At 29.9% G+C, this 21,655-nt stretch overlaps 1 protein-coding gene across 1 annotated transcript in view; it reads right to left on the bottom strand.

The window, feature by feature from the left end:
* The window catches only part of MS3_00007287 (uncharacterized protein), a gene marked incomplete at its 3' end in the record, with an annotated part of 95,064 nt that overhangs the window by 35,930 nt on the left and 37,479 nt on the right, over nt 1–21,655 (bottom strand). Inside the window, exon 4 of the mRNA XM_051215550.1 lies at nt 20,146–20,623. Coding sequence (XP_051073689.1) covers nt 20,146–20,623 — 478 coding nt within the window. The remainder of the gene's footprint in view (nt 1–20,145; nt 20,624–21,655) is intronic.

Genomic DNA, 21,655 nt, shown 5'->3' with positions numbered 1-21,655 from the left:
TCAGTTTGTTGGGCTAAAAAATTGTATTACTGAGAACAAGATTTTCTGTCAGTGTCGGTCATTGAATGAGTACAAACAAAATTCAGAACAGAAGTTTCAGTTATCATATTCTTATCGATACTAACAATCAAGCGGAAGCAAATAGGAATGATAAAATATTACAATATACAGTAGAATGACAGTTGGCACAATTAGTCTACCTTAACATGAGAGTGCTGAGTGTTTTTAATAATTAAAGAAACGTTACTTATTTCAATCTTTCTATTGCTTATATTTGTTGCTTTCCTATTTCATAGTGAGAAAACTTATTCTATAAGTAGTTAAATTAACTCTGTGTAATGCATCCCAGAAGATAAGAATAGCTCTATCCACTTGGCTTTGTTGTAACATAAGATTACATTCGAAAGTAGTTGAAGTGTAGTTTAGAACAATTGGTCAAAACTCTACTACAATAGCTTAGAAACCTTTATAAAATTAAATTAAACTCACTCTAAACTAGTCTCATCTCAACGTTACAAGTTGTGAAAACTGATGAATTTTCACTAACTGAAGTTACCTTTTTGATTATGTTTTTGAACAGATTGATGTTATTTGGTGGTGATTTTCACTATGAAATAGCATTAGCTAGAGAGTCACTGCAAACCACGAAATACAGCAAAGCTTCACAATATTGAACACCTGTGAAATACTCAAGGATCAAGCACAAGACCTTATTATTGTCTAAATATCTGAATGAAAATCCGATAATCAACTTTTAGGATTCAAGAAATTGGAGAAATGCTACGGTTAATTTTAGTCATACATTTTTAAGTCAGTCATTAGTGAGCACTTTAATATTATTCTATTACACATTTCTGGAAATTAGTTCTAAGATTAAACAATTAATATATTCTCCATTATTTAAGATAGTTCATGGCAGAAACGATCTGTTTATCCACAACTGAAAGGTTAAATGAAAATCTAATGAGAGTAAAATGTTTGGTCATCTGTATTTTATTAAAATTGATAATCAGGTCAAGAGATCAAACATACGCCTTAGCTACTAGACAGTTGTTGACAAAATTTTCTATTTCATCTATACATACACAGAACAAAGGAGATAGCAAAAAGAAAAGAAAGACTCAAGATACAGGATCATAAACATCCCATCTTTTACAATGTATTATTTAATAATGAATAGCATCAGCCATCTGGCAGTTGAGGAAGAAACTAACCTGAATGAATTAAGACTGAATGACTGTCATAAAATATAATCGACAAATGGAAAAAGTGAAACGGTGTCTATGATCGATTGAATTTTACTGGCTTAAAAACATTCACCGACTATTTCAGAAAAACAACTGTATGAACAACAAAAAGTAACAACAACGAACCAGACACATTCAAAATAAGAAAGTAGGTAAGTTTAGGAGTCGGTTAAAGCACGAAATGATTTCAGATAAATAGCTAGTGAAAGCGGGAAGCTACCTGTGGTCTAACGACAAAACGAAACTTCTGTTGAAAGTTAACTGATTTCTAATTGTCCTTTGGTTGTAATCAGTGCATAATGCCATCTCTCATCCTATTCAAAGTTACTAAAATCCAACAATGTAAAATTTATTCTACAAAGTTCGTATGATAGTGTGGTTACATTCGGGGATAGCTACAACATCATTAAGGTCAAATAAAGTAGCAGTTAAACTTGGAGAAAGATTGAATACGTATTGGTCTGAAGATACTGTCAGCTGATTAGAACTTAGCAACTATGCCTTAATGTATGTTCGTATTCGAACTGAGTGATTCGAATGTAATATGAAGTAACTGTTCGTAGTTTTCTGCTTCCTGATAATTCTTTAATTGATATTATTTTATCAGGGAATCGATCTGTAAGTCGGGTTTTTCTAAATTGATACTATAATTTAACACATACTGGATTCTAATGATCTGATTTTCAGTAAATATATCAAATCCATTTCAAAAAACCTTCTTATCCTCTGTGTTATCTAAAACAAACATAAATATTAATTCCTACTCTGATATCGTTTCTTACCAAGTAAACAACCATTACAAAAGACTAACCGAAAAATCTTTCTATTCCACATTCATTAATATGGTGAAGAATTTGTTGAACAGTATTTATTTATTTAATTTATGCTGCAAAACCAATCAAATTCATTTGTTCATGTTAGTCATTATAATAAGATAATTATAATAAGAACATTCAGTATATATGAAATGAATACAAATAAATATATATCACAATGTAATGTATATACAAATGTGTAATTAAAAACTGTATTTATTTACATAGCTTTGTTCAAATACAGTTGATTATAGTTAGTTAGTTACTCAGTCAAACAGTTTAATCTGGTGTAATTAATGAAGCATTAAAGCATTAGGAATAATGATAAATAGTTTGAACTGAATATCAATAATATGATGACCAATTTATGTATATATTATGTACTAAAGCTTGGACTGATAATATTTCCATGACTGATTATGTATTCTTAATGATTTAGCAAATAATTAAAATTATCATAGATTCCTATTAATACACCATAATTTTGGTGAACTAAATTAGTTTGTGGGAGATCAAATTAAAAATGATAAATCATATATAATATTGCAATAAATAATTCATATATTTTGTATCATTTGTCAGTAGAATAGAAAATATGAGTTTTATTTAGTTCGAAATTATTCAGTCAACCGCTTTCAAGTGGTCCTAATCAAGCGTCAATTTATTGGCGGTAATAGAACGTAGAGTATATAATTTGTTTTACTAGATATTCTTAAATACCATGCAATAATGAATTTGAAATGTACTTGTAGACTAGGTGTTATAAGTTTTGTAAAGAAAATCCCTGTTCAACAGAATCCCATAAATTATGCAATATATGTTACTGGTTATCGAAATAAAAAAGTGTTTGTTAAGTACAATAACCATATATGTGTATGAACAATATTCATATCCACCTCATATATTTTAGTTCGTCGGTATATTATGGAGAGATACTGACTTTTATTCAGAATGAGTAAAACATAAAATATATATGTAGTTTAATAAAAATGAACATTGGCTATACAAGTAATAAAATTAATACTAATTTCACCCTTATTAGACAGACATTAAAAGATTCTGTAAACAGCAAGACAAATGAAAAGATAACATCGAATAATAAATCACTGGAAAACCACTTCTTTCTAGAGGAAAAATCAGATTTATATGATTAATTATCTGTTTTTCTTAACTAACTTACATACAAACCTGTTAGCATATCTCAGTATTACTTCCTCTACATCTGAATGAAACTCTGCTGTATGTTAAAGTCAGTGGATTCGGCAACCATGTCCAGCTTTGGGTCATACCTGTGGTATGTATGAGTTAGAGATTTATTGTATAAATCAATTTATGTGGCCAAGGTTGCAAACCAGTATCTCAGTGGTCAGAGGCTTTAATTAGGAAGACACCACTCTTATTTTGTAACTACAGTAAAAATTAATTTATTTCTATAACTACCTTATAAGGAAATAAATCTTAGTAATTTTTTAAATCTTACTAGTATTGAGTAAACGTAAACTTATTTACTAATAACTAATCACTTTTGGAAAACGCTAAAAAGAAGCTTTGCTAGACGGAGAAATATAAGTATTTCAGTTTAGGGAAAACAAAAAGTCACTTCACTGTAAGAAGCTTACGTGTATGGTAAGCAGATATAGGATTGCTATAAACAATATTTTGAATGTCCATTGTGGCATACTAACAAAACATTTAGCATCTAATACATAATTTAAAGTAGTTAAATTTAAGATAGTTCTTTTAGTTACTAACTGGGTTGATCTAGGACAGTATGTGAAATATTCTCAACCAGTGACTTAAAAATTACTTAAGTTTAAATTCACTGATGAGCATTCTTGTGGTGAAGTTAAAATTTTCTCAGAATCGCTTGTACGAAACTCTATTATCACTGTCTTTAGCAACAGTTTTTATTTTTTTGTTTAAATAGATTTTTTTGGAACATACAAGGATTCGAATTCATTTTAAATCTTCAACTAATTTTTTGAGTGTTTTATCAAAATTACTGAAGAATAGACTTCATCGAAAAATAATGACTTAATATTCTCAAACTGACAGATACTCAGAAGTAAACTGGAAATCATTGTATCAAAGTATAACTGATTGTAAATTTCGAACACCTAAAGAACATTCAGTCAATTAAATCGATTCATAAAATATACATTACCAATCTAAAAAAGAAGTATTTACAAATGGTTCTCTTTTAGTTTATAATTAGATTCACAAAATAAAATTACTTTCTACAAGATATATGAATGGGTCATGTCGATATAATATGAAAAACAAAGAACAAAAATAGTCAGTTTTCTGACTGAGATCACGGGCCGATTGATGTTAAACCACCATTGAAAACCTGTAAGCACTGGGTGACCGGTTCTTCCTATGGCTTGACTCCTCAGCAGTGAGCATCCAAGATAACGCTCACAGGATTCGAACCAAGGACCTACCGGTATCGCGCGCAAACGCTTAACCTTTAGACTACAGACTCGGCATCCATTGGTTTTAATGTCTAACCTCAACCAAGCCATGAAATCACGCAGCCAAATTCCATTGTACTGAGGTAGATACATGTCTCTACCCGACACGGATTAGCTCCACTGGTCACGGCAAGACACGGCTAGACATTAACATCGTTGGATGCCGGCTCGGTGGTCTAGAGGTTAAGCGTTTGCGCGCAAGACCGAAGGTTCTGGGTTCCAATCCTGCGAGCGTGATCATGGATGCGCAAGCAATAGAACGAAACGGCCGTACAGTGCTCCCAGGGTTTCAATGGTTGTCTAACATCAATCGGCTCATGATCTCAATCAAAATCTTGATAATCTCCACAACCCCATACTGATATTCGATTTTATGTAGTTTTAAAAAAATCCAACAGAAAGTATTGAACAATTTGACAAACAAATCAAACAGTGGTAAATAATAACTTATGTTATTTAAAAGGATTAAATTGGATAGTATATTACTATTAAAAGGTAAGTAGCAAAATATGTAAACGAATTAGTTTCATTTTCAGTTAAAACTATCAATCAAATAGAATCTATTTAGAATAAACACATAAACCTGTGAATAAATATTTTAAATCGGGGAAAAAAGTTTAGAAATAAAACTAGTAACAAGCATAAAATGTTTAAAAAAAGGTATTTCTTCTTTTACCTATTCAATATTTCTTTAATAAATGTCATGTGAATGTACCATAAAATGGACATAATACTAAACTGTACATTATCGTTATAGTCAAGAAAATCTTTTTCATAAATAAAGCTAAACATTTTCCTGATGAATTATGAACTTGTAATGCTATATTACCGCAATATATTTATGATTATATATAATAAACATTTTGAAAGTGTTTATATTTATTAAGGCATTCCTTTAACTTTATTTATGTAAACAAAAGGAATTACTTAATATCTATATGAAACATTTCAATAAACTTCATCATGGTATATTTATTAGTTAGCTTGATAAATCTAAAAAGTATTGTATATTATTAAGGATATTTTACATGATAAAAAACGATCCATAAGAATTCACGGATGCCTGATTTGTCCTAGTAAACACCTATCATCAATCTTTATATATAGCCTTCATGGAACGAATGCTTCTCGTGAAATTCGAATCTAAGTAACCTAATATCTTAAATAAAAAGATTACTAATATAACCAACGTAATCTGATTACCAATGAAAACATGTAGAACATGAGATTGATCATTATTAAGTAATCAATCAATTTACTAATGTACGTGGTGAGATATAAGATTATTATAATGATATTTAATGAGAACTATTCTTCATCTGTTTGTAATACATAATAGTTATCATTTTTTAGATAAGTTACAGTTAGAGAATAACATTTTCTAACCAGTGGTTCAACGATAAGTGTTGAAAAAGTATAATGAAATTTAATAATCCTGATATCTCACTCACACACATTAAGACAATTCGAAAGTAGGGACTAATCAAAAGTTTATCCAAACTTATTGTTTAAATAATTTGAATGGCATGATGACATGAACTGAACAGTTTTAAATTAAAAAATGATTGTCAATTAGGAAGTATCATAAAAAGTTTTGTTAAACTTCTAATGTCTAGTACTGCATATATTTGTCCAAAATAGATTCTATTTGTAATTTTCTAAATAGTTTATCACAATTAAATTTATTTGTATCAGTAAATTTATTGACAAATAATTATATTTTTCAATGGTTAAGATCATGAGTCAATTGAAGCTAGACCACCATGGAAAACCTTGAACCACTGGACCACCGTTTCGTCATATTGTGGAACTCCTCAGCAATGCGCATCCACGTTTTGTTTAAAACTTCTGAAAATAACATTGATTTAGGATGATTTAATGTCTAACAAATTTGACATAAATTATTTTACACCTCCTAGATTTTTCACACCTTGAAAATTTACTTATCATTATCTAAAATCTGGAAATTATTCATATGAAATAAACAGACATAAAAAACTATTTCGCCGTTTTACTTTTTTTGTGTGTGTATAACTACCTATAGTGTATTTAACCTTAGGGGGAAGAAGAAAATCATTTCCTTTAAAATAATTTTTTTTTTAAATGTACTCTCTAACCACTACATAAGTACAGAGGTGCATAATAGAGTGATGTGTACATTTCAAATAGATGAAGATAAACTTTGAATAAGGAAAAACGATTTTCAAAAAAAAACCCATTAAATATCTATCTGTATGTGAATCCACCATTGAAAAAAATCGAGAAAAGTAAGTTCTTTACATAGGAAGAAAAACAGTACAGTAAATACAATCAAGCGATATATATATATTCACACAATGAAGTACATCACAGTTCTGGTTGACAGATAAAAATAACATTAAGAAATGATAATTTTGATATTTTCTAATCAATTTTGTTATTGTGTAAAATCGAAATATGATAATAAATTGACTGATAGAGGATCTATATGTTTTTTTATAAAAAAAACATATCACAAACCAACTTTGACAGAATACTTGAAGCAAGATAAGGTGAGGAGAATTAGTGTCTATAAGACTGAATTCCTTATCAATTATGTTATTTTAATAAAGGTGACATATACAGACAAAACAGTAGTTTTCGTTTAATTGACGTCGTATGAGGTACAAGATTAACTGATTAACTAACAAGTATAATTTCATACAATATTTCTTTTTCAGTAAATTATAAACAATATGCCTATGTTTTTATTTCTGTGGTTTATTCATTTTATACTGTTATAACTTATATGAAATTGTCGTATAAATCTGTCTACAGTAATAAAAATTCACTATTTTACGCGCTAAGAAACAAATATAATAAACAGACTGTGTTTAAAGTTTTCAAACCAGCAAATGGAATGTCAAACTATAGTAAAGTAAATAAGGATTTTAAACAAATTCCATCAGAAGATGAATGGGAAATGTCCAAAGAATATTCTTTTCATTATATTTAGAAATCATATATAAATACCAGTATATATGAGGCTTCAGACTTGATCAATCAATACAACTATAGTTATATAATTGCATCGATGTACAATATGACTACACGTCTCAGTAGAGACTAACTAGAAATATGCATTATAAAAAAATGAATAATTCAAGGTCGAAACAAAATTATAAGTATATCTGATGTTCAAATAAAATGAATAAAGTTCTACAACGTGGCAATTATCTTCCACAGTTTGCTAACATCTCTGATAGAACAACTGAAATTTAAATATTAAACAGTTCAGTCTGAACGTGAGAATGTTATTTTTAAGTTATATTATTAGCAGATCTAAGATGGTGAAATTCCTACGGATATATCCAATTCCTATAAACTCAGCAGACAAACGATGTGAAATTAACACATGTTGTAAACACAATATAGAGACGAAAAGTAAGAAAAATTTCCAACTGTAAACAATTAGAACCTCAGAAAACTCCATGAAAAATATTTTTATAGAAACCAAGACAATATGTTTCTTACTATACTATGATTTCTAAACAGAAAAGTGACCATCCAACAAATATATATATGTGTTACAAAACTAATCAGATATTCTGCAAATTGTGATACAGATTATCCTGGATTCATTAAATTTATCTCTGGTCAATGAAAGTAATCTACTGAATTTAAACCAAAGAAAGACAATCTCACCTTCATTTATCCCTATTAATAATTAATATACACCCACAACAGATAACCCTAGAGCTCTGAATGTTTGCTTCATTATCCACAGGCAATGTGTGATACAATTTGTCATTACTACCGAGTGGTGCAGGAGTTCTTCTGTGTTATTCTTGATAAATACACTATTTTGTTATTACTTTTATCACTGAAATCACAGATTTTACAGACACAAACATACCAATTTACTTCAAATTTCGGTATAAATAAATGCAATAATCCTATACAAATATTATCAATTGGTCTTGTATGATTAAGTGTACACTTATCTCACTTCAAAAAAATTATGCATAAATTAACATTAAAAAATCGGGCGAATAACTCATATGCTTGAAAAAAGAACCATAATATCTACGATTGAATATGTACACATAAGAATGATCTCCATTAATGAGTTCTTTTCCATGTATTAGTGTCATTGCAATTAAACGCGAAACTACAAGTGAACACAACAGCTTGTTCACTTAGATTACAGAACTGGTCCTACATCTGACCGAAAAAAACATGAAATATCAGAGCATGTTTATGAGAATAAAAACTGTGTTATCTGTTGGCATGACATTTTCTTTGAAAACGAAATATTCTAATGTTTCAGTTTATGTGTGAAACTTTGTCACTATAGTGGATGTATGATAATTTAATATCGAATCCCTAATGTTGAGTACAGTTAAAGGTGAGGACATTATACTCCTCTTAAAATGTTCTCATGCTGTTCTGTTCACACCCCATACTAATAGATCCCTACTCATTGCTTTCACGCTCTAAGAACTAGTTAGTCAAACCTTTAGGTCAATGGATCAGAGAAAGCTCTTCTAGTAAAACTACCTACTTCGTTTCAGAAGCCTAAGCAGTATTCTAGCCCACATTCAAATTTTATTTTGTATGCGGTCCATTCTATTCTTGTTGCTCAGTTATATCACATTTTATGTAACCTGAATAAAAAGAAATGAAATTATTAAAAGGAGAAGATATTGAATATATAATAAGGGTTTTACCATTTTTTATGAGTAAATAAAATTAATAATAATGGTGTAAGTTCCTAATAATGCGTATACAACGTGATGTTAATATTTATATATTCGGAGTCAAAATTAAATTCATAAGGAAAAATAAAATAGTATAACATCAGCAATTAGCTGGTACAATATTTAATTTAATGCTTTTTAATTAATACCGCACTGTTCACAGTTAGCCTTAATATCATACAGAATGTCATAATCTTGCAATACACAATTCCTAATATTTTCGACTAATGTTTTCACCGAAAACTAAAGCAGTATATTAAAAACCTACGAAAATGCAAAAAGGGCGTTATAGTCCAGTGTTTCAGGATGTACTATATATATATATATATATATATATTATATATATATATATATATTCTAAATTGAAGTAACTTACAGATAAAACATTAAGGCGTGTAAAATTTCAACATACTTATGAATGTTTATTTTGGTTGAAGAAACCAATTTACAAGATAAACTAGAGACATTTTTTATTGTTTATGGTTTCTATCTACATAAAGTGAGAGAAAAAGATTTTATTGTTAAAATTCTCATTTAAAAATAATGAAACCTTTAACACTAAATATTTTATGAGTACCTTGTTATTCTAAAGGTATTTTGCCTTCAATGTTGTAAAATTAAGACAAGATGTAGGTGGAAAAACTAAGTGAAGCATTGAAGTCTGCTGTGATTAAGTTAGTGGATAAGTAGACAACATAATTAAATCAGTGATGTACTGTAAAACTACTTTTTATCTATTTAAATTACACACCCATCCGGAAACATAGAACGCAGTTGTTATGGTTATAGTCATTGGTATTAGCGTAGCTATTACAAAGTACCTAATAAATAAATAGTCTTTGTTTCGAAACAGAAATTAAAAAAAACTGAGAAGTATTTAATCAGCCGGTTGAAAATGTCAACAGGTCTGGCCGACATCATTCTCAGAATAGGTGTATGTTTCTTTAGTGAAATTACATTTGAAATGAATTTCAATGAGGTTTTCGGAAAGGGATTTCGAAAATAATAGCCAAATATCAAACGAATATAATAAATAATACAGTAGTAATTCTCAAGTAATTTCAACGATTCTAATCATACTACAAGATTATTTAATGATAACTGTGAGGTGATTAAACATTAAAAATAAACTGAGATATGTGAGAAGTTGACTAAACGTTCCATAAACTGTAGTTTTAATTTATTGATCATTGTACATAATAGATTTCAGTTAATGCTGTATTACGGTAGCTCAAAATGAACTGGTCAGTATACATATTTGTTCCATATATTTTTTTAGAAGTTAGCATCTGGTAAATATACTATCATTATCTTCAATCGTCAAATATCATATCACTTTAAATATTCGTATTATGTATATTAAGAAGTGGGCTACTATCTTTTCTTTTAGTGTACACTAAATTAGTTGATAACGTATAACTTGACTTGAACTTGTATCAGAAGTATATTATTATTATTATTATCATTATTATTATTATTATTATTATTATCAGCTTTATTCAATATTATATTTTTGGTACAATATATAATTCTCAGAGTAAAGTATTTCAACAAGTTTCCGTTTCTTTCTTCTTGGTCGGTCCTGGCGATAAATATTGAGTGATCGCCAGTTAGATGTTAGCAGTTCAGTAAATGAACATCTGTGCATTCTTTTCGCTGTATATTGCCAGCAACCACATTGGCTCTTATTGAGTTTTTTGTAACTTTGACAACGAAAGGTTGTACACTTTTCAGAAACGCAGCAGAATAGGTTATGCGATTAATAAACATAGTGATATATTAAAACAAACAAAAATAGATAACTTGTTGAAATATCTGGATGGCAGGGACAGGTAGCCCAGACGCTCAAGTAGGCCGCCCTTGAAGTGCTAAACTGATTACTATTTGATGAAATATATTAAAAGCGATGATTATCTTAACTCTAAAACTTTCACCGGTGGTCTTTATTTGTTTACTATCGTTTAGGCTATACACATAAATTCATATAACTGAACCTTTCATTATATGGTGGGTAGTATTATGAAAAAAATATTGGTTGAAGTTAGACATTAACACCCTTGGATGCCAGCTCAGTGGTTTAGTGGTTAAGTGCTGGCGCGCGAAACCAGTAGGTCCTGTGTTTGAATCCCGCGGGGTGCGGGATCGTGGATGCGCACTGCTGAGGAGTCCCATACTAGGATAAAACGGCCGTCCAGTGCTTCCAAGTTTTCCATGGTGGTCTAGCTTCAATTGACTCATGATTTCAATCTGTGAAAAAAATATTAATTAAATCTACTATTTTGTAATCAAACAATCTCATTATTGTACATATTGTTTGTAAAAATTCAGTTTACCTTGATAAATAATGGTATTCTGTCTAATAAGTATTTTGAAAATAATTCAATTTTACTTCATTTTTTCTGATAATAAAAATATAAAACAACTTACTATTAAAATCTTGAGAATAAATAATTGGATTTACTAAATGAGTTGTTGATTAATTCAAAACAAATCAATTTGTAATTCCCTTATGAAAAACTAATTGAAGTTTTATTTACACTGTAATATAATTTCTTCATCATCTCAAAATTAATTCATAAATTTGAACACTTGAGATCGGTGATAATAAATATTGATTAATTGGGTCTAAAATATTACCTGGTTACTTAATATACCTTATAGTGTTTATTGTATTCATTAATGTTAAACCAGTAGAGAAACTATAGTTTTTATTCTATATAAAAATGCTCATATATGATAATAGTACTTTTCAGGACCTTGGTTAATAGACACAAATGAAAAAAAGTAGATGAAATATTAGACCAAAAATATACATCAATGTAATAGTGAAAATTTCCTGAAGAGAAAGAGAGATCCAATATCAAAAGAAATATTCATTTAAATCAAGACAAGACGAGTAATATTTCAATGAATCGCCATGATAATAATAATAATAATAGAAATAACACACAAATATGTATTCTTATAGTTTATTATTATCATTATTAGTCAAACACGAAACAATTACATTTCATTTGATTTATCAGTAAAATCTGATATAAAACAAAAGGAAATAAATAGAAAAGAAATAAAGGCGAGAAAAAACAGGAAAATGAGTCATCAAAACATAAATGTATATTTTATTCAAAGTAAACTTTGTGTTTGATTTTATGTAGGTATTGAACGAAGATATATAGTATAAATATGAATATTGTTTACGTAAAGTATATATATATATAAGTAGATCATTCAAATATTTATTTTGCTTTTCAGAGAAATTATGTATATATACTTTAGGCCGGCAGTTAGACAGGTAGTTTAGATTTTTGTTTTCTTAATATAGCCAAACAACAAACAGAATATTAAACAGTAGTGTCCGTATATATTTATCAAAAGAATCGATTAAGAATATGCAATTGACAATGGTTCATTGCTTTAGATAAGATTTAACTATCAGATAGTATAATATGAAATAATCTATTTCGAACAATCATACCTGTATTGTATAACATCGATTCATGAAATAACTCTTAATAATTAATGAAACTTAATTTCCATCAATAATTTCTATAAATATAAGTGTTAGATAACTAGAAATAATAATTCATAGGTTATGTCTAATAGGTAAAACTAGTATTTACAAAAGTGAGCATTCATATTCTTATTAATGTATGATTGAAAACAGTCCTTAAATAATTTACCTAAATTCTTCATCATATACTTTTCAGCACTGATTACGTCAATTAGCATTTATGCTATATAACATAAAATAATTAGTAATTAATGAAGTTAAGATAAAGAGTTCTTAAGAAATATACTTCAAAAAATGTTACAAAGAGAATTCATTTTCGGTTTGTATTAAAAGGACATCATGCTTTGTGCTTAAAACAAAACTAGGGAAAACTATTCATTTATTTATTTGAACACATAACTATTGGTACAAAGTAGCAACGAATATATATGCGCCACATGAATCAAGTGATTTGTGTGTGGGCTGTGATACTATTGGGTGCCCAGACCGAAGCAGGTGATTGTCTTAGGGGGACCACATCCAGAGCCTTCGAACTAAAGGTCTGAAGGTCAGGAGGTGTAGTCCCATGGTAGCCGGTGGCCAAGAAAATTTTCATGCATCATTTGTTCCTTCAGGATCTTGGGGCTCATGTGCACCTTTGGTTTGGAATCAGGGATTTCCAACTCCCCTAGGTGGACTGTCCGTGTCCACTAACCAGGTTAAAGCGCCGGACATTCGTTTTTTGTCCTGTCAATTTAGTAAACAACTAGGGAAATGAGTATAATATATAAATTATGATCATGTATGAACAAGAGAACCACTCAAAAGTAAAAATAACTCAACATCTGCACACTATATTGTTTGAATCTTCTTTATAGAGCAGGATGTGTAATGAATAGTTGAAGTTTATCGTTACACTGATTCACAAAATATGTTTTATGTATAATCAGACCGTTCAAACTAAATTTAATGAAACGAAAATTCAACTTATTAGTTAGAATTAGATATTTTCAACCATTAAGTAATTGCTCTATGTTAGGCCGTTAACTACAACAGTATGTTACATGAATTTACGCGCTTATCTATTTTCACTTAGACTCAAGAATCAGCACTTGAAAACAATGTATTATACAAAAAAGAATCGAAACTTCAGTAATGACAAAAATCAAAACTTAAAAGTTATAGCTTCACATGGTCCCTATTTCATTTCAGTTATCTCAAACATACCCATATTTTAAAAAAATTTGTTAGTTGGGAAAAATCCAATCGTTTCTTTATGTAGTAGGCACAGTAGTGGTTTTCGATACAGTTTACATTGCTAACAAATAAGTGCATTTAGTAATACACACATCAATGTGACAAGCTTCACAGAAGACGTTTTCCTGACAAAAAATTCGAAAGTAAGCATTATAACGGAAAGAAAAATCAGGGGATTACAATAAGAAGTGAAAATGTAAGTATAGAAACTTAATAAAAGTAATGTATGTACCATAGAAACAAAAAACCCACAGGTAGACAGTCGGGGAAAAATGTAAAAGAAAACAAGGATAAACATTGAAAAACTCTACAAACTATTAAATAAACGAGACAAGTTGGAATAAAGGTTGTTGGTGTATGTGTAGAACAGAAAACTCGGATAACAGGGAGGAAAACTCAAAGTAAGAATAGATTGTCGTGTTCAGTTGCTATGTTTAAAAAGTGGTTACTCTGTTATTTAGTGGATAATGACTATTGTAATGGGTCGTATAAGGGGAAAAACACGCGGGGGAAAGGAAATATTGTCAAACTGTCTGAAATTTATTCAGTATCAAAAACATTTTATTGTAATTTATATGAAAACTAGAACAAAAGAAATATATATTTGGCAATGACTCATTTGTCATAGATACACAGATTGTTTACTACTATGTGTCATTAATACAACGAATTTGATACATGAGAATTTTTAAGATAAATATACGTTTTACACTTTGTAGTAGGACATGACCTTGAGAGTATGGTATTATTTATTGACTCTAGAAATGTTTGACTGGTACAATATTTTCTCAAACATATTTTATACTGCTAAACTACCTTGGTGTTACCTTCTGTTGAAATGTTATAAACTGGTCGAAATTGGACCATTACTGGTAAAGGTATACACTGTTCTACCGTTAATATTTACGACTGAATTTCGATTAACTTTTGTTGATATATATACGTCCTGTTCCATTCTGTCACAAGTTTTTAAAAAAAAGATTATGGTTAGCCATGGAATCCAGCGTGTCCACTTCGGTTTCAGACTTTTCAGCTGTCTGTAACTGTATCTCAGTGCTAATTTTCACTCTGGGGTTCGAGTCCATAATATTTGACAGTTAAAACCCATCCTTTTGAAAGCCCTGTAACAGAGTGACTATACAGAGTTAATTCACACAAGATTCTTATGTTCTAACAAAGACTGGTTAGAATCCAGTTCATAATATTAAAAAGGGTGTAGTTTAAACACTGACTAATAATGATTTAAACATTGTGGCTGCTGACAAGTTACTGGCAAACTAGGTTCAGTAACCCAGTATACGAAATCTTGGAGTTTGAAGTCAAAAGTACTAAACTTCAGTCTCACTATGAACATCAACATCTAAGTATGAGTTCATCCAAACGACCAATCTCAATTAGATTGAAAAGTACATTCAATCCAACTCCAAACTAAAATTCAGTTATCTTAGAAATTGGTTTAATTGGTTTTCAATTTTTCCCGGTAGACTACATTTCCAATTAGCATCGAAGATCGCTAGTCACTAGTCATTATTGTCCAAAAAGAATAAAATCTTAAGATTGTAGTTGGAGGTAGTCAACAGGAAAACCTGGACCTGAGTTTTGTACTATTTGGCGCTCGTCAGCAAGGTGTACCTATAATCTATAGGGATGTCGAGTGACAAATAGCGCGAAACCCGGGTCCAGGATTGACTAACTCCAAACACCATCCCATCTCAACACAGTGCACGCAATGTCGAGTCACTTAGACTAGTGGCCATATTACAACTTGGTCGATAACATTCGATCTGCACAAGGAAAAACCTGACACACATGACATTGATCACCACCCATTGATCAATTAATTGTGAGAATAAAATCTTTCAGAAAATACGGAGTAATGAAATTTACTTCAAAATTTATTTTAATTTCACTCATCCGTTAGTTTTTTTAAAAATTTACTAAAACCGGATTTTAGACGTTACTTTAGCTGAAAAATATTCTTTGAAAGATTTTATTATTATCATGCACGAGTAAGAATTGAAGCACTAAAAACAGTGTTCATAAAAAATAGAATATTTTTTATGTACGGTATCCTCAGGTACGCCTAGGACAAATCGAAACTATATTCAATAGATAAATATTATTAAATACTTAGGTACTTGTGATTTAATTTCACTAGTTTCTTTCACTCACTTTTATTTTAAGTTCGCTTACTGACTGAATTATAATTGGTGGCATTAAAGAAAGTTTGTCAATTCGCTACTTAAAAGTTTAGAAGAATATTTATTTATGTTTCTAGTTGAATAAAGTCATTAATTTTTCTCGAATTGTCTTTTTATTAAGTCACTAAGTCATTCTTAATTTGATTAAGAAAATTTCACATGATGAATTTTAAGTTATAATAGCCTATTGAATAAGGTTATAATCCCCATCATACAGGCGGACGACATGATGGGAACTTGTTGACCAAATATAGTTCCTATATTTTCCTTGAATCTAGAAATCTCATTAAATTTTTAAAAATACCAAAATAGTATGTAACATGAACATATCAGCTGAAGAAATAATACCAGTTATTTCAATTTATTAACTTGTAGGACATAAGCACTTAGACTAGTGTCCACATTGTCACTTGGTTGATAACATTCGACCAGCAGTAAAAGACTAGATAAATGAGACTAATCGGTTATCCTACGCTAATGAGTAACAAAAAAGTACTATGAAATTTATCGTTACATTAGGTCATGATATGAAACAAATCTCAGAGTTTTGTTGTTTTTCGCTAGGAATTCAGCTGATAATTAGTTTTTACAGTTGAATTTATGAGTCGATCAAAGCTAGATTACTGGCGAAAACCTAGAAATACTGGACGGCAGATTCGTCCTAGTATGGGACTCCCCGGCTAAGATTGACAAGTGAATTCAATTGTGAAAATACTCCAATCTCTACAAACCTCCATACTGACAGTAAATTAATAAGTATAAGCACAATTAGAATATGTCTATTTCCCATTCAGATTAATATATCCTCTTAGTTTCTTGAGTCGAAAACTATCTAATGTTTAGAAAACTGATCTAATGAAAGAAAAAAATGAGTGATCATTTGGTGAATCAGTAAAATAAGTAAATGATAAAAACTAGTTTAACACCGAATTTACTTGGGAATGAAATATGTTTATTTGAAAAAAAATTCGTCACTGGAAACAAAAGAATAATTACGTTAAAAGTCATACATCTCTTGTATGAAATTTAACTCAGTTTATATAAGCAACTTACCACATTATTAATAACATAACAAATTTATGGTTGAGATCATGAATTAATTGATGTTAGACCACCGTTGGAAACCTGGAAGCACTGGACGGCCGTTTCATCCTAGTATGGGACTCCTCAGAAGTGCGCATCCACGATCCCGCACCCCGCGGGATTCGAACCCAGGACCTACTGGCTTCGCGCCTGAGCACTTAACCATCAGACCACTGAGCCGGCATCCAAGGGTGTTAGTGTCTAACATCAACCAATCCACGAAATTGCGCGACCACCTTCCATTGTACTGAGGTAGATACCTGTCTCTACCCGACAAATTTACTTAGAATGTTACTATTAATTAATAATTGCTTGAAAAATTCTAATTTTTGGGTTGATACTTAAAGACTTAATTATGTACTCGAATCTTTCTATTTGACCGATAAAGATTGACTTAACATTCGTCAAATGTGGAACTCTCTTGTGAGACACAATAAAAAAAGTCAACTTAATCCAAATCAACAACAGTATTTTTGAATAAATGATCATCAAAAATTTAAAAGAATAACAATGTTTTATGTATTGCATGTAAGGAACGCTAAACTGAGTCTCATACAGTTCATAAGACCTACAAAGGCATCTTCTTTTTAACTATGGAGTGTTGATTTCATAAAAAATTGTTAATTAACAAATTATTGCATCAAAACTTTCAAGTAACATCTGCTATATTTAAGTAAAAATGTTGCTTTAACCAATGTTTTACCATAAAAACTAATTAGGTTAGCCATTCATTAATATATTAAGCGGAAAAGTGTGCAAATTTGAACTGAAAAGTACTTCTAAATGTTAAAATTTTAGAAAATATCTAATTAACAAATGGGCATAACCACATCATGACACTTTAATAAGTAGAAAGATGTTTCACCTTGAAAAAATGTGATTATGAAAAACCAACTGTTGAAATAATACCAATAAGCACATTCGCAATTAACCTCGAGATAGTCTTCTAAAATTATGGTTAAAATCAATGACCCAAGGTTTCATCCAAATGAAGAGTGTTTTGGAAAACTACAGAACTAAGATGATAATGGTTACGCTACAATATTAGTTGAGTTAATTAAAACCACCGTGTGTATCAGTAGTCATAGCCTACCTCAACGTGCAATGTTGATCGTAGTAGGGTGAAGTTGAAAGAAAGCCCGTGCCATCCAAGTCGAAAAGCGGCATCAACCCTTTATTCTCATATAGATCATGAGTTTCAGTGCTGTTCCATACGTATATTTTCATTCAGTCTCCTCGAAACATATTCTGAACAATTAATTGTTCTTACTGTAATTGTCGCCACATTGTTTAGACTCTTTTGCGTATTTATCTCGTTAATTTCCACTCTTTTTATTAATGTGGCCTGTAAGCTTGAGCTAACACAGATTTGTGCAGGCCGTAAGTTGATAATGGCTGTCTCCAATAGTCACAAGTGTGAGTACTCCGAGTTCGGTGATATATATATTCCTAAATCCTGTACCCTAATGTGTCTCAAGCTAGTCTGAAACATTACCATCAATACCTTGTAGTTTCCCTTGGTTTATACAGCTGATGTAAGTCTATGAAAAAACCATCTTTGAACTTCACCTTTAGAACTTCATCCCGATTACTATCAAGATGAACCTAAACTGTGGATAGAGTCCACGAGATCATTTAGAAATTTCAATAAAAAATGTCAGATGTAAGGTTAAAAACTACCTTAGGGAAATTTAGCAAGACAACATTAAAATATCGTAAGTATACTTTGAAATTAAACACATCCTTCCGTCTAAAAAACCTGATAGATTTAATCAACATTGTTGTTCAAACCTAGGTGATCAAACGATCTCACTAGAATAAGCTCAGAAACGTAACTGCCTGATTTTAATACTCAGAATGGATAATCGTGATATTTGGAATATTTTAGAGTTCGGAAAACAGTTTCATTTGTTTATCACTATGTTTCAATTCGACAAACAACATTCAAACATTATAAGATGAAGTAAATAGACCTTTAAACTGAAAGCAGTCTGATTGGCCTCATCTAACATTTACTGAATTCTTTTCGCCAATAACAGAGGGTAATTTTCATAATCTGAAACAGTTCGCACATCCGAATACTGCCAAAAAACCCACATCTACAGTCAGTAATACGCACTACGACATGCAAAATGATATTTGATTAAAGAAAACTAGTGAAACAGTTTGCACAATTTAGCCATTTAATTAATAAAGTGGCACGATTATCTCTGATGATTAAGTGGTTAGACGGTGATGTCGGTGATAAAAGATTGATAATGAAATCCTAATCCAAACATCCTGGTATTTTGTAATGTGAAGCCTTTATGACATAGTATCTGAATGTATACAGGCTTTTAATTAAAAAAAGTCCGAATAAGTTTACTCTACGTACTTAAAAAGTCGATAAATATCCTACTTCCAAAAGAATTATAAAACTTTTATGCCAAAAATTGAATCGTAACATTCGTTTTTCTGATTAATAAGTTGGAAAACATGAAAATGGAACTACTACTGTCGCTCTTATCAGCTTTCTGAACGTTACAGTAGGTACGACCAATAAAAAAATTTCAGAGATTCCTTTAAAACCAAAAAGAAATTATCAACGTTTAGGTACATTAGAAGTGATATTTTAATTTTAAAAAGTTAAGATTTATCTTACTAAACCAAACTGTCACTTACATTAGCCATTCAATGATGAAACCTATTTAATAACCAGTTATTAATATTTTACAAAATATCATAGGAATTTCAGTCATCCAGTAATAAGACATGATTACAAAGATGAAACATTCTATAGCAAAAATGAACAAAGTAATACCTTTTACATATTGAAACAACGTGAATAATAATAAAATTTATTATAATCAAACTAACTTACCTCAAATTGAACAAAAATATGCATATTATTTGATTGCATTAGTAAACGTGGTAGATTTAAATTAATAAAGTTATTTAATGAACTAAGAGTGACTTTAGACGAATTTGATTGATGCATAAAATGAATTAGTTTAACATGGATAATTGGTTGTTTTATAAATGAATAATCATTATCATTAAAATTATTATTACTATTATGTTTATTAATACCAAGATTGTTATTTTCCATATTCTGATTATCTTCATTAAAATCTGATTCAAAGTCAGTAGATGAGTTACCAAAGATAACTTCATCATCCAATCCATGCAAATTATTGATATTCAAACGATCTGATTTAAACTGTGCCAATGGTACAGTAACACTGCTTCTACTACCACTACCAATGGAACTAACATCAATGTGATGATTGAGATTTGATCCGAATAGATGATTTTCTTGAACAATATATTCCATAATTAATTCAGCCACATTCATAAAACTAAATAATTATTATTTAAAAAAAGATTGAAAAAGAAAATTGAAATACAAATGGATCAACACATTTTAGTTACAGTAAATAATCAAAAAAACTAACAACATTTTATTCTTTTTGTTTGTTTATGTATAAAAAAAGAAAGAATTAATGAATTTTTGATAACTAACAATGTTCTAAACAGTTCTATATATTAAATAGAATAGATAGTCATGATACTGTGACAAACAAATGAAGCGAAACAATAAAAATATTTCCATGGTGAATTTTTGTATTAATTTAGTTTCTTTTTTGGAGAAATTATGAGAAAAATAACAAACAGGTAATTATATCATAAGTTAGTAACAAAATCTAAACTATTATGTATTTAATAATTATGCAAAGACTTAGCTAATGAATCAAAACTTAAACTAACAGCCTGATCATGTTCGTTTGAAACTCATTTGTAGCCTAGTTAGATTAACAGTACTGTGGTATATGCTTCTTATATTGATATATATAAGTAGAATATAACAACACCAATTGGAAGTGGAATGCCTAGCAGCAGAAGATTGAGAAGATCGCATTAAAAAGAACAGGAATGTAAACAGAAAGTAATTTTAATAACAGTGGAATTGAAAGAATCATGAAGGATGCACAAGACAACTGAAGAAAGATGTGCAAATAATGTATTTATTGTTATAGTTTCCATATATTATGAAAACATTACTTTTGTATTAAATAATAAACTGGTTGTCCCCACCACGTCTTCGTTCACTACAGTACTACGTGTATAAAAAATAGTTTTTACTTTCGAAATAACCCTTTCAGTGTAATGAAGTTGACGTTAATGTTAGGGAGTTGTCGGTAGAAAATCCTAAACTTAGGTTTCGTCCTAGTTATCACTTGTAGCAGAGCTTGCCTTACGATATCGAGATTAATGTTATAAACTTTTAGAACCGAACCTTGGTTGTCTGGTCTCCCGATTTGAGACATTATTTCTGAGCTATTTACGCAGACTACCTTGAACTATTTAATATCTCAGCATAATGTACAAGA

This window comes from Schistosoma haematobium, chromosome 1 (genome assembly GCF_000699445.3).
Source record: "Schistosoma haematobium chromosome 1, whole genome shotgun sequence".
Lineage (NCBI taxonomy): Eukaryota > Metazoa > Platyhelminthes > Trematoda > Strigeidida > Schistosomatidae > Schistosoma > Schistosoma haematobium.
This window is presented reverse-complemented; position numbering and strand designations above follow the sequence as displayed.